This window comes from Pterocles gutturalis, unplaced genomic scaffold (genome assembly GCF_000699245.1).
Source record: "Pterocles gutturalis isolate BGI_N339 unplaced genomic scaffold, ASM69924v1 scaffold52204, whole genome shotgun sequence".
Classification (NCBI taxonomy): Eukaryota; Metazoa; Chordata; class Aves; order Pterocliformes; family Pteroclidae; genus Pterocles; species Pterocles gutturalis.
Window position 1 is genome coordinate 5,894 of NW_010135173.1, and position 15,144 is coordinate 21,037.

A 15,144-nucleotide genomic window follows, 5' to 3' on the forward strand; every position below is an offset into this window, starting at 1 on the left:
AGAGATGTGGACACGTGGCTTCTAGACCCCAAGGTGTTCAGGAGTGAAGGGGGAAGGAGACTTGGGTATTTCAGGGCCTCAGTATCATCTCCATTAATATTCTTGATGATTTAAACCTGGAGCTGAAGTCCCACAGCACTTCCCCTGTCATTTACTTGCTCTTGGCCTTCATGAATGCTTTCTGTTGAGGATGTCCCAGTTTTGAATCTACCTGTTATTTCTTCTTTGTGCAGGTAACCCTGCAAACAGGACTGGAGGTGCCACAATGTGTAAAACAGTCCAAGTTGCCCAACAACTAATGAAGCCCCTGCCTACCCCTGTGCGGGATTCTGTAAGCTTTCTCAGTGTGATTTGGCACTTTGCAGTAAGTCAGTAAAAAACCATCTTCATCCCTGACTTAAAATGTTATACAGCATGTTGCTCACTGAATAATCCGCTGGTTACAGCTAGCCCACTCCATTTTTAATTTAACAGCCATAGCAAGCACACCCACTGCACTGGCACTCGATTGCACGTGGGTACCTGAACATATCTACGCTGCACTGCACACACATGTACACACATAGGCACACACACACAGACATTTATAAAGCAAAAGGTTAAATGAGTGTATTTCCTCTCTCATGGCTGGATTTATGCTTAGAAGATATCAGGGATACCAGAAAAAATGGGTAAGACTAAGACTGAGGGACAACGGCTGTGGAAGAAATATACCAGTAGGTGAACTGGATTCCCTTGCCACCTGAAGTCCTTAAATCAAGAAAGCATATGTTTTGATAGCTGAAGTGGAGGCTGCATGCTCAAGAATTCCTGGTTGTCCATTCCATTCAGTGGCTCAAATGACCATTAATTATTCTTTCTGGCTCTAGACTGCAGTATGGTATAACATTCCCCTAGAATTCAGTGGCAGAACTTATTATCTTCAACAAGAATAAGATTGTTTTTTAAACACTGCCATGTGATAGTTGTGCTCATTTTAGCTAACACCATGATACATGCAGAATTCAGATACTAATAGCAGAGAGAAAATACCCTTAATACATTTTAGTGTTTGTTATTTAGGTGTCAATGTGGAGATTATCACATACTGATCGTGGTTATCCGCACAACTCTTGAAAAACAGTGCAGAGGAGATCCTTTAGAACGGAATTGATAAGAGATCTATTTAAATATGGCACATGTAAAGTATCCCATGTAGAGAAATGCTGCTTTCCAGCCTTGATCCTGATAAGCCCTGGGCAGCTGTAGTTTCAATGTAGCTTTGAGATCGGAAACCTTAATTTTCTGTTAGATTAGTGTGAGCTAATTAATGTCTTGATCCTAATGAAGCACTTGAGTGAGAGAGATTCACAGCATTAATGTGAAATCCATCCCTATGAATTTTTCCGGATTGGGACATAAATCTTTTGCAAGACTTATCTGTGTCTGGCATCTCCCATGAAAACAAGCAACCATTTGAGGTGCTGCTCATGACAACTGGAGTCTGACTGACAGGGAACTTTTCCCACAGCCATGGCACTGTCACCTGCCTGCTGTTGGCAGAAAACACATTGACTTGTGTGTCTGCTGCTTTTCCTCTGAACCCAGCTAATGTATGCAAATGTGTGTGTATAGCAGCAGTGCGTAAGGACAAGATGCAGCAGACTGTGCGAGCCCATGACATCTCGGACTGTCACTCTAATCCTGCGGAAGTGTGATGTGAGCAAACAAGAAAAGCATACACTCTTCAATCCCATCAATGTACTATTTCCTTTTTTAAAATCCTGCTGCTTGTACAAATTTTCTTCTCCAAGCATACACAGATGCACACACATGTTGTTATCAGACATGTAATTATTAAACCTGAAAACAAATACTCTAACCAAAATCCAGCTTACTGCCTTGCATTAAACCCAGGCCAGCCTTCAGACAGCCTGCCAGCCCCCAGGCGTCGTGCTGCAGGTCCACTTCTGGTCCAGAGCAGGTCACTCAAGTAGCGCCGAGAGATGGCAGGGCTTCCCTGTGACAGAGTGGCCAGGATCCTCCCTGGGGTCATCCCACCTCGCAGCCATGGGGAGTGGGAGGCAGCTCAGAATGAGACAGTCTCATTCTATTGCACAGACAAAAAGCAGTCTGCCATCATGCTGCCTGTAACCAGCCGAGCGTTGTGTAGCCCGCCTCTCCTGCAGAACAGCAGTGCGCCTTCAGTGATCTCAAGACTGAAATAGGAAATAAAACCAATGATGGGAAAAATAACATAAGCTTTTAGTGGGAAAGCAACAGAACTTTCTTCAAAGTCTGGAATGGATTGTATCAGTAAACTTGTAGACATTGAAATAACTGTGCTACACTCATCTTGGTTTGTTAAAGAATAGCAGAGACCAACTGTGTTACAATTTTCAGTATTGTTTAATACCATATGAACTTGTGCAGGATTTTCTAATTAGTGGGTCTGTTTTAACCTACCTCAGCTAGAATGCTACCAGACCCCAAATTTCCTCTTGAGTGTGCTCTTCTATGAACCTAACAGTTGTAATCATAGCATTGGCTTTAAGTATTGTCAGTCAGAGCAGTGTATGAGAATACTGTACATAAGTTGCACATAGTTTTTTTGTATTGGGAAACATCCCGTGATAATTTTAATACAGAAGGCACTCCACTTTCACTTGTTGTATTAAAAAAAAAGGTGTTGTTTGTTTGGGGACTGAATCTTTGTCTTTTCTCCCAACTTTCGTGAAGGAAACTCAAATGAATTTACATCTTTCCAATCTCCAACCATTGCCAGATGTTTAAAATCAATCCTGAATGGGTTTTAGAAGTGTTTGCAGTACTTGGTTTTGGTTTTCATTGTTGCTTTGGTATCAGTTCCTGGTGTGTTACACCTTGGGGAGAACACTGTAGTGATACAGGTTACTAATTTCTAGTGGAAATATGGACAGTAAGTAGGGACATGCTTCAGAGCTGTCGAGAAGCTTGTTTGTTATCCTCTACACATTCTAACATTCATAAACATACGGTACAGACTAGCTACTATTACAGACACCTTTTAACCTAGCAGAAATGCAAATAAAATAAAAGGAATACAAAGTAGGTAACCTGCATTAGTAAGACTAATTGAGCCTAGGTCTAAAACTAAATAGAGTGGTTCTGTGTGTTGGTTGTGCACACATTCAAAGACTTGGGTTTGGCATGGTCCATAGCAATAAACCCATTACCGCAACAGAGTGTAGTCTCATGACTTAATCTGGATACATTTTGGTAGTTTGATTAACAGAAATAATGCCTAAGTAGTTAGAATCACGCTAGGAAACTAATTACTCCACACATGAATATTTATGCAGAGCATCCAGATTGTAGTGGCCATCTGAACATAAGAAGAGCAGAATTTTCCCTTTGCAGAACAGCATCAGGTGGGGAGAAGCAGAGCACTTTCACCTCTCTGCTCAGGCTGGAAGTAGTTTGCTTCTTTGCAGGTATCTCCCCCGAGGTCCATCTCATCATAAAAACAGCAGTTTGTATGTTCTTAATCTACAGCCTCTCTTACATCAGTTTTTGTTTCCTCTAAGTCCCTTCTTTAGAAGGGAGTCAGCCTTTACTACTTTGGTCCTTGCAGAAACTGTGTTGCTGCCTGTCCAGGGAGAACCCAGGGGGCTGAACTGTAGCATAGATACCCGAGGAGACCTCTTTGGATGCTGTTGCTTCCTTTTGATTCCTTGGGGTATTCGTGCAGCTCTCTGGGTCTCCAAGCCCGTCCGGCACCTGGACCCACAGAGAGCTGCCTTTCATGGGACTCTTCTCCTCCCAGAGGCCACACTGCTCCTTATCAGACGGAGAGGAGAGCCTTTCGCACTGGGATGACTCCCATCCACTGTGGTACAGAGCCCACACAAGGTAGCTGTAGATTGACTTAATGTTTAAAAAAAACCCAAAGCACAAACAAACAAACAAGCCCTCTTCTAATAAATGTAACAAAGCTTGACTTCTGCATACACCAATTTGGAACCTCTGCAGAACTGCCAAATAAATACAGCAGACAAACTTTCTGTCTTGCAGAGCAACAAGGGACTCTTAGTTTTCATCAACCCCTGTGAACCCCAACCTTAGCCTTTGTCAATCTTCCTGGTTCTTTCATCTTCAAATTTCCCTGTTAAGTTTATTGGGAACAAACAGAAGTGTGCCATCAAGGGCACTGTCAGACCTCCCAAGGTGTGCAATGCTATACAATTTCCACTCCATTCTTTTCCCTCATAAACTCAAAAAGAGCTCACAAGAAGATCTCTTACTAAGACTTAGTGTCAATATGAGCACAGGCCTAGCTGACAATCCCTTACTACTTCTGCTGTGGAAAGGTACGCGCTATAAAATAAATGTCAGCGAGGACAGTAGCATCCTGTGATGTATCATAAATTTGGAAAGCAATATGGCTTCTAAAAACATAGAAAAGATAGGCAAACAGCATCATCACCTCCTCTACATGCCTATTCATGTAAGATGAATAGAGGAAAATATATTGGTCTGAACAAAATAAATAACATTTTAAAAAAGCATCGCTTACATATATCAGAATATAAGAGGAAAAGTATTAAGTGTAATTTATTGTATGCATAATGTTCCATCATGTTGTAAATAATGCCATGATAGTATATTGCTGTAGTTTGTTCTTGGCTGGTGATAGAGTTCTGTCATAGCGCTGCGTAAACTTTTATTTTTATTTTTTTTCCAAAGTGTAGTTAGTAAAGATGGCAGAGAGCACCCAATACTCTGTTTTCCGAGTTGTTCTAGAGCAAGAAGAAATGTGAGATGCAGCTTTTTTTTCTTTCTTTCTTACATAATAGTATTTCTTAAACAAGGTAAGAGAGAGATGAGATGAAGGCTAAGCTGCCACTACCCCCATACGAAAAACACCCTGTTTTCTAACTACCAACAAGAGGTAGTGCATTTTTGGACCACAACTCAGATTACCCGTTCCAGTGAGAAGGGATGCAAAGTACCAACAATCTGGTAACAGCAGCTTTCTGGCGCCATCAGGTACATCCTTTGCTCACAAACTGAAACACAAGAAAAGAGTTGTTAGACCTAAGACCTAATCTCAGGCCTTACCAGTTTTGCAGCCTTCTGCTTAAATAGCAAAGTAAATAATTCAACTTTGAACCAGGCAGGATAATATGAAAGCCCCAAGCATCTTGGCTAGATCAGCTTTGGAAGGGAGATTATAGTTTCAAGTCCTTCAACAGGTTATGGTAACAAATCAACAGCATTGCAAATGTAAAGCGCATTTGTCACTGCAAATTACCCAACAAAGATGGAGAGTCTTTTTATTTTTTTTAAAAAGTGAGCTGCTTCTAGTTTTTACTGACAACATTTCTGGTGATTCCTCTGCCCAGCACCACTGAACATTGTACACACACACAACCGGCTGGAAAGCCAGCCTGAAGCACAAATCCCTCATAAATAAGAGGCACTTGGTCTCCTTACATGCAGAAGCCCATATGCAAGCCACAGAGACGAGATGTGAAGGGTCCTGCAACTTTGCACAATACAGGAGAGAGATGTGCGTTCTATTGAGGTACTCAGCAGCACTTTCCCTTCTGTTAAGCAACCTTTTGTTACATTTGTATTGCAAACAGATCAAAGCAGAATTAATTACAAAATTATTTTTTATGCTAATTGGAGGATTTCTAACATTTTCTTGTGAAGCACTAGATAGAAACAGTCCTGGATCCCAACTGCATTCCTTCATCCTCCACCTCCCTTAAATGTTGTCAATAAAAACACTAACCTTTCTAGGTAGCATGGTGAGAAGACATTACGTGATGAATATTAAAATAAATGCATGAGGTAAATCTGCTGTTATTTCTCATTGTTATATGAAGCATGTATAACACTAATTTAAATGTTGGCAACCAAAAAAGTGCAAAGGAATAAGATAACGGTGTTCACTTCTGGTTAAATGAAAGACAAGAACTTGTTTCTGTGTTTTCTTCTTAACATGGCATTTTTTTCTTTATCATCATTTCCCATAGCTTATATGAATTTGGAGCTGGTGAAATATACATCTCTGCTGTATGTGTCTGTCACCAGATCAAGAGGAAAATATAAACTTTTTATAATTTTGTACCTGTAGCAAACGTTTGTATTTTTTGAATTGGAAACTAACTGCTTTTTGTCTTTTTGTCCAACTAAAAATTTGTGTATTATTATTATTACCCTTTTGGAAAACCTGACATATGAGTTTATGGTGTTTTACAGTTTCTAAATAAATTCTTAAAACATTGCCAACAAATTCAGCATCAGTACCCTATTTGTTATTACAAATTATTATTAAAAAATATTTTGTCATAATATAGATGAGGTACTCGCACAGAATGCATGCCTAACTCTAGCTGTTGATACCTGCTTTGTTGCCACAGTCAAGAATAATCTGGTAGCTGGAGAAAGCCAAGAGTCCTCCCTCAGAGCAACTGTCTGTGCCTCAACTTCAGATGTGTCACGCATTCAGTGACATGAAACACCTCCCCTTCTCAGCACCACTCCGCTAGCTCTGGCTTATGGTGGTTATGGAGTACCTGGGGATGTGTTATTCAGGTCCAACCCATCTTAGCCACCTTGGGTGATTTCCCAATCTCCAAAAATTTTTGACATTGGAATAAGCAGAGCCTGGAAATAACTGTGACACCAGTAGGATCCCCTTGGAGAGGCCTTCAGGTAAGTGCCAAAGCCAGACTGGGCAGGCGGAAAGCTTGTCTGGGCAGGAAAGACACCACTTTGTGAAACGGTTTAAAATTACATATCATCTCGGAGTTGCACACCTCTTACCAAGCAGACGCCTTCTGGGGGACTGAGCACTGCTACAGAGGCAGCACACTCAGCCCCTGCAAAAATGCACTCATCGAAGCTCTGTGACCATCCTAGATGTCTGCTAATAAAGCAGAACAAAGCATGCCGACGCACTGACTGCAACGCCAGGGTGAGAAACAGAAACCTGGCCAAAACAATCAGGAATAAATACAGACAAGAGTGTGGAGACACCACCCATGCATACACACCAATGTTAAGTACCAAATTTTTTTCAGCTCTTCTTTAACAGAGCTTACAAGCTTGAAACCAGGACTGCAAAATTTAGATGCTCCATTCTGACCAAGTTTCCCTCCTAAATAGCTTTTGGGAGCTGTAGAAGTAGAAAGTGAACCTTTTAAATTACCAAAGCTGATTGAGGACATAAACTCCCAAAACATGTTACACCCAAAGACAGCTGAACAAAACTTTATCTAGAAGTGAGCACTGAAAAACCGAGCTCAAGGTTTATCCAGGAATTAAAAAATACAGGTTATCCCACAACATCCAAAGCCCATCTGTTGCCTCAACAAGTCTTGATGCTCTGTACTCAATCCTGCTTAGTGATTACACCTTCACATGCAATCATGAGTTAACATTCTCTAAGTCTGCAACCAGATAGGATTGTTAATTCCAGTTTGAATCTGCATACCATACCGAATAAGAAGAAATCTAATTACACAATTATGAAATATGAGAACACTATTTAGCAACCCAATGCTGCACACCCCTCCTCTTTCCACGTGGCTCCAGAAGCACTCCCTTCTGCTTTTTACCTGGATCTCATTCCCTCTGAGCTGTCTCTCTCCTCTTAGTCCTCTCTGTGCTGGCAGAGCACTTCTCCAGGACCGGAAAGTAAGGTGGAAGGTGTGGGTGAAGGAGCATGCCAGAGAGCATCTCTTTCTTTGGCATGGCTCTCCCTACCCCAGAATACTTTCCTATCCTGTGAAGGGGGCAGCCTCCGACACTGCTGCTTGGGGAGAGGAGAGGACTATGCTGCTGTTCTCCTTGCTATCTGCAAGCTGACACAGACCTCACTGCGTGCTCAGGGTTAGGGATCACCTTTTTCAGGCTCCCAGGTGGCAGCCAGGAAGCATGCTTCGCTTCCCCAGCCTGCAGGAGTGCGTTGAATTTCACCAAGAAGGTTCTCCAATAAGGGCTGCTTTCCATCCTGTGCACATGTGCTTCACTGCCAGAGCTGTTGAAACAAGCTCCTGATAACCTTACATATAAACAACACAGCATGAACTTTTTCCTCTGTTATTTAACAGTTAACCTGATTTTTGCCTCCCCCTAAAATATTCAAGTTTCTTTAGCCTGAGGCAGAATGGAGAGGATGGAAAGTTACTAACCATTGTAATTTCTAATGGAAACATCAACCTTAAAAACAAAAAATACTTTGCTACAGAGGACAAAACTCTTCTTTCAGAAACACCAAATTGCTGAAATCCAACTAGCACTAAAACTTCAGTTTTGACAAAGATTTAATAGAAAAGCCATATGAGACATGGGAACACTGATCAAAACAAACATGAGTTAACCATGAACAACTATTAGCTATTCAGTGTCTATGCCTCCTTTGGCTCAATATGACATGTTGGTTTTTTTTAATAAACAAACCAACCAAGTCACCAAAGCACAATTTGAAACACTGCTTATTTGGAGATTTCTGCTGAGATACAAGTTGAGTCTCTAATTCTTACCTGGGACAAAACTTCAGAAAATCTCATTTTCGATCCAAAGCAGATAGTTTTGAAACCTTAAGAGGATTTGCTGGACAGGAAAACTGTTGTGCAGTTCCACTATCCACTAACAATTCATAAAGATACAGAAACAGATGTATGCCCAATAAATGTTTGGGAATACCTACTCCAGGTTCAGAGCAAGTAAGGTATTCAGTTTTACATATTCCTTCCAGATGAAATCAAAGAGCTCTATAATTTAATCCATTAGTTAATGGATTAAATGCATATTTTACTCATAGCCAATAAGCTCATTCTAGAAAGCGAAATGCTTTCTTTAGCACATATTGACTAATAAAAAAAGCCTGTGTAACTTCCTAATAAAAAGTCGTATTTTTATTTATAAAATGGTAATTTCTCACATTCTTCCCATGGCAGAATGGAATATAGAAAATCCTGCAACAACAAATAACGTAAAAAAAATTAGGTAGGAAGGCGAGAGGCTCCATAAGTCTGTGTTGGTGACAATGTGATTTCTCTCTTATGCGTCTTGTCCATTTCACTCTGTATCACAAGTTCATTTGATAACTTTAGATGATTTAATTTTCTTTATGTCATAGCTTTGCAGAACCAAGGTCCCATCTCTGAATTTTCCAACTTGTCCTGCAGGCCAAATGCTAGGCACTGATTTCTTCCTTTTGGCCTTCCTGAAACAGGAAGAGGCAAAAAAAGAATTAAGATAAATGACAGAAACTCATTAAAATGTTTTAATATGGTGAAAAATGTCACCTATTTATGCAATCAGTGTTTGGTATTGTGGTATATCAAATCATACCAGGTAATGACCCCAGAACGTTTATTCTCTGCATAGCCATTCAAAATTTGCAGCACGTTATGAATGACTTACATTTACAAGAAGCTGTGTGGTGCAGTTGACACCCTGGAGGGAAGGGATGCCATCCAGAGGGACCTTGACAGGCTTGAGAGGTGGGCCTGTGCAAACCTCATGAAGTTCAACAAGGCCAAGTGCAAGGTCCTGCATGTGGGTCGGGGCAATCCAAAGCACAAATACAAGCTGGGAGGAGAATGGACTGAGAGCAGCCCTGAGGAAAAGGACTTGGGGGTGTTGTCTGAGAAGCTGAACATGAGCCAGCAATGTCTGCTTGCAGCCCAGAAACCAACCATGTCCTGGGCTGCATCAAAAGAAGTGTGACCAGCAGGTCGAGGGAGGTGATTCTCCCCCTCTGCTCCACTATCCTGAGACCCCACCTGGAGTACTGCATCCAGCTCTGGAGTCCTCAGCACAGGAAAGACCTGGACCTGTTGGAGCAGGTCCAGAGGAGGGTCACAAAAATGACCAGAGGGCTGAAGCACCTCCCATATGAGGACAGGCTGGGACAGTTGGGGTTGTTCAGCCTGGAGAAGAGAAGGCTCCGGGGAGACCTTATAGCAGCCTTCCAGTACTTAAAGGGGGCTACAGGAGAGATGGGGAGGCACTCTTGATCAGGGAGTGTAGTGACAGGACAAGGTAATGGTTTTAAGCTGAAAGAGGGTAGATTTAGATTAGATATTGGGAAGAAATTTTTTCCTGCGAGGGTGGTGAGGCACTGAAACAGGTCGCCCAAGAAGCTGTGGATGCCCCATCCCTGGAGGTGTTCAAGGCCAGGCTGGATGAGGCTTTGAGCAACCTGGTCTGGTGGGAGGTGTCCCTGCCCATGGCAGGGGGGTTGGAACTTGATGATCTTTAAGGTCCCTTCCAACCCAAACCATTCTATGGTTCTATGATTTTAAAATCAAGTTCAGAAACACAAAGACTTTTGGATAGAGAAAGAAGATAAAGAGTACATTTCAGTGGACCTGCTACACTATGATTAATAATGCCCCTTTACCTTTCAACTCTCTGTATACTGTAGCTTGTGTTTTGCAGAAATTATTTCTCAGGGCAAACGCTCCGAGTAAGCAGCATTACCCTGGGTCTGCATGCAGGGATTTCCATCCATCTCACCTCCAGCTGCATTATTAGACATGTCGGGGCAGAACTGACATATCTTCAGTTAAGCTGTGTAACTAAAGCCTGTGAAACTGCTAGACACAGAGCAACGTCACCACTTTGTGACTGAGTTCTTCTGCAGTTGGAGAAGTTCCTTCCACTGTGATCTCCATGGCTTCTGGTATAAGACTGTGCATAGCTACATAGGGGAAATACACTGAAGAAGCTATACAAAAGCAAGTTAATTTTAACCATGTTAAAAGCTGCTCACCTCTCCTTTTGTTCCCTCTTCTTCTTCTTCTTAAGAGAATCATCTTTATGTTCCTGTTTTTAAAGATACGTATTTTAATGGAAAAGGAATAGAGCATCTTGGCTAAACAACCCTCTGCACACAAAACATGTGGTAGCCTTTGCTTCACAGAGCAGCAGGCATTTAAAGCAGGGTGGGAGACCTTCTGACAAGTGATGCAACACTGCTAGGAGTGCCCAGAGCCCTTCCTGTTACCTTATGGAAAGTACAGCCCACTCACGACCAACACGCTGCCCCGGCCACGTGAGGAGGCACAAATCCAGCAACGGAAGGGGAGAGAGGCTTGCTTCTTTGGCATGTGACAGATCCTTGGGTCAAAAGATGGTCTTGCTACCAGGCAGGTGTGCCTAGTGGCCTGACTGAGCATACCTGTCAAATGACAGGGTTCAACCATGTCTGGTCATGCACTGGATGTACTTTTGAGCCACATGACAGAGGAGCAGAAGTAGGTCCCCTGAAAAAAAAACAGGCTGATATAGCAATTATCCGCCCCACAGCCTGCTCCCACCTACATGAGAAGGCTCCATGGGGAGGCAGGGAGTAGGCTTGGAGCCAGATGGGCCATGCTAGAGGATGGATGCAACAGAAACCTCACCCTTGCTTTAAATAACAAGCAAGATCCTAGATGGAATTGTGCTGATATAAAACCAGCTGAAGATCCGGCTCTCTGCGGTTAGATAACATGTAAGAAACTTTAATTCAACACCATTTTTTTCCCCTTAAGAGGCTAGGAAAAAAAAAACCCTGCTGATTTTGTGTCAGTCTTATCAGCCTCAAATGATGAGGCAGTGAAACCCACCACAACACAAGCCTAACTCTGGGCCCTTCATACTGCACACAACCAGCCTTTACTGTGACATTAGTCCTGCTGGAGCCAGGAACCCACTCCATAGGGAGCAGCAGGTGTCAGTCTTGGGTGCTCCTCCTGTGCCTGAGGCATTATCTGTCAGGCTCTTGGGCTAGCTCTTACATGCTGTCTTCATATAGAGAAAGTGTCACACAAACCTTTCCCTTATCATCATCCTTCAGTGCTTTTTTCTCTTTCATTTTCTCTTGGTAGGTCTTGTAGTTCACATGTTCCTTTTTGGGGGGCTGCAATAATAATAATAATTTTCAAATAGGTTCAAAAAATATTCACACACTTGCATGGACAATATTTTTCAGGTGGTGCTAGGGAAACATTATAAATGGTTTATTTCCTTTTGGGTGAGAAGAAGGGATGTAAGGCAGACCCATAGAGACCATGTATTTCTTGGTGGAGACAGTAGAGAGGGATGTTTATGCTCTGTATCAATCCTACAAGTTTTCCACATACACACTGAGCTGGAAAGAATAACCCATACCCCTCCCCACCCCCCGAAAAAGACCTACAAAAATTTTTTTTTTCTTTTACATTACTCATGATAAATAAAACTGATTTTTTTTCCTCCATCTTTAACTCACTGGGAGAGCGAAGCTTTAAAAAGCAAGCCCCTGCCTCCAAAAATTTAGTTTTGAATGGCCTGATTAAAAATCAGTAAATATTGTTTTCCACCCCCATCAGTCTTATTTCATCTATACAACTTCTATGATAACACAACCACACTAATTTTCCAAATGTTCACAGAAACTAGACAAGACTGAATAGAAAATGTAAAAGTAAGGATGAAGTGGGAGGAGGACCAGGGTGGGGGATCCTGTGTTTTAAAAAAGCAGTGCCACACCCTCACCAATATTTTTTACTGCTTTCCTGCACTGTAACAGCTGGGTGACCGTTCAGCACTAACCAAGTGACAATTACCTTGGCTCCCAGCATGATAGCACGCTCCTGTTCCCATGCACGTTGTTCCTGCTTCTTGTAGCCAGTGATTCCAAACTTGTGCACTTCCAGACGAGCCTAGAACATTACAGAAAATTGCCAGAATTTTGTAATTTGTCCAGCCCGTTGTAAAATAACAGTTGACACACCACAACAAAGTCATACTCCCAAAGAAACCCTGGCTAATACCTTAACTCAGGGTGCTAGAACACAAAACTGAGTGAGTTTGGAGCTATACTGCAGAACAGTTATCCACTGCCCGTCTTATCTCTGGATGGTGAGGACTGCCAGGGGGACAATTTTGAATTCTCCTAATTTCACAGAAAACAACACATGGAACAGGCCTCTTCTGTATAAAAATGAATCATGCTGTGCTGCACAAAGAACAACGAAACCTGCTACCCACAGCACCCAGTGTTACAGAGTGTCTTCGTTCCTTGGCTGCAGAGCACTTAACCAGGGAGAAACATGGATGGACAGGTGGTGAAGTGGTTGGACTACACATATACCTAGAATTGACACTATACAATAATATCCTGACAAAACCATTGGTGAATTTACAATCTTTTTAAAGGCAGTGGTTAAATCCCCACTGTTCTCTGCAGTATGGAGCTCCACGCAGAATCTCCAGTGGGAGACTTCACTGGATCACAGCACATCCCTGAGCAGAGGTCAGGCACATAAAACAAAGTGCACAGATCTCTAAATGAATCAGTATCTAAGGGTGCCAATGCTACTTGCACTCATATAAGAACAGATAAGAACAAAAAGACAAACAGGAAAAAAAAGTCATCTGCTGTTTCCAAAATGGATGCCAATACGCTTTTTTTTTCCCCTCCCACATGAGATCAGAAATCCAAGATTACCACCGTTGGCCTGAAAGAGCTATGCTATACATTTCAGGTACTCACACAGCTTTACACAGCTAACGCACAGTGACCCTCCTCAAATTCTCACTGAAGATCAAAAAGAAAGGCCACAGAGTTCTAACGTACCTCTCTTCACACAGAGCAATTGACAACAGCCAGCATGCTCCTCCTTTGGCATGGCACACAGACAACATTACCCATTAGGAAATCCTCACCTAAAGGGGATAACCTTTTCTGGAAGCGTTTCCCATCAGTTCCACCATACCTTTCCCAAGGATATAAAAACACACACCTGCACACTAAAATAATGAGATTAGATAGGTCCTGTTGACTTACTTTTTCAAAGTTAAATTCTTGCTTGTTCGCATTTTTCTCTTGATCTGCTATTTTGGTCTATAAACAAAATGAAACACTTCAAATTAATATAACAAGTAACACCAGTTGAAATGTGATAGTTGTGATAGTTTTTTTGGAAAGCAGTGAAATATAAAGTGAGTTATCAGGAAGAGTATACAGCTTTCCAGCAGTGTGCTTTTCTAGCTTTACTACCTGGATTTATTAAAAGAGGCAGACTCAATGGCATATTTAATATGTAGATATTATGGGGTCTTACTGGAACAACCTTGCACAGATTATAGGGTACCATTATAGTACAGTGCATATAGCTTTGTCCTGCATTTTCTTGCCTGGATCATCTTCTAACATTAACAAAGAGTTTCATAATTCAGAAAGATATTAATAGCTACAATTAATGTTTATACCTTCAAGTATAAATTACATTGTTTATGAGAAAAACTGCCACACATGAGCTAAGCAGCACAGATATTTCCATGTCCAAATGAGTACCAAACTGCTAATGCAGGAGAGGAGGTGAACTTTAAGTCACTTTGTTTGAGTCAGAGTGCAGTGACAATAGCACACATACCAATAGCTGGTGGCAACACGCACAACAAGCTTAATTCGTAACTGCATGGACATGTATCAGTGCACATATCCATCTTAATTAAAACAAGAGAAACAGGTCCAAAGGAAGCACTGTCAGCAAACAGCAGACCCCACTTCACACTGTTTAAAGAAACTACTTGCTCAAAGTGAGATGAACAAAAAGTACACCTTTTCTACTCCGTGATTTACACAGAGACTTCCCATCAGCAGTTCTCAGTTTGGAGGGGAACTCTCCAGGGAGGACAGGTTGTATCTTAGGACAAAAAAGAAGTGTAAAATCTTGAGGGAGAGCTCCACACCTGCTTGCTACAGGAGCACCGCACATGGGACACTTCAGAGTAGTAACAAATCTCCCAGGGTTATTTTAGTTTGTGTGCAACTCCTGATTTCAGGGAGGATGTGCTGAACCACTTCTCTGAGCAGATGCTCTGCCTGCTCCCAAGCGTGCTGATGCAGGCAGAAAGCACTGGCAGGGAAACTGTGCTCTGTTCAAGAGTAGCATCCCCTTACCTTTCCCTGTTTACTCTCAAGGACACTCTATTCCCTCTGAGGAAGCAGGAGTAATTAATGTGTATTTAAACTGAACCTGAATGCTTTTAACGCATTGCTTATTCACATCTCCAGGATGTTAAGTCACGTTGAGTCACAGATTCAGGTCCCAGGGTTACATCAGGGCTTCCCTCTGCATCCACCAGAGCCAAATCCAAACTTGTCTCAACTCTACAAAAGCGTCTATA

General features: G+C 42.0%; 1 protein-coding gene across 1 annotated transcript; it reads right to left on the minus strand.

Moving 5' to 3' along the window:
- Positions 1–9,072: 9,072 nt before the first annotated feature.
- LOC104460151 (chromosome unknown open reading frame, human C1orf131) lies at positions 9,073–13,855 on the minus strand (the record flags this gene model as incomplete). The annotated part of the gene is made up of 5 exons (XM_010081790.1): positions 9,073–9,202; positions 10,757–10,809; positions 11,801–11,887; positions 12,576–12,671; positions 13,799–13,855. Coding segments are annotated over 5 exons (423 nt in total), but the record flags the coding sequence as incomplete, so codon positions are not given.
- Positions 13,856–15,144: the final 1,289 nt, after the last annotated feature.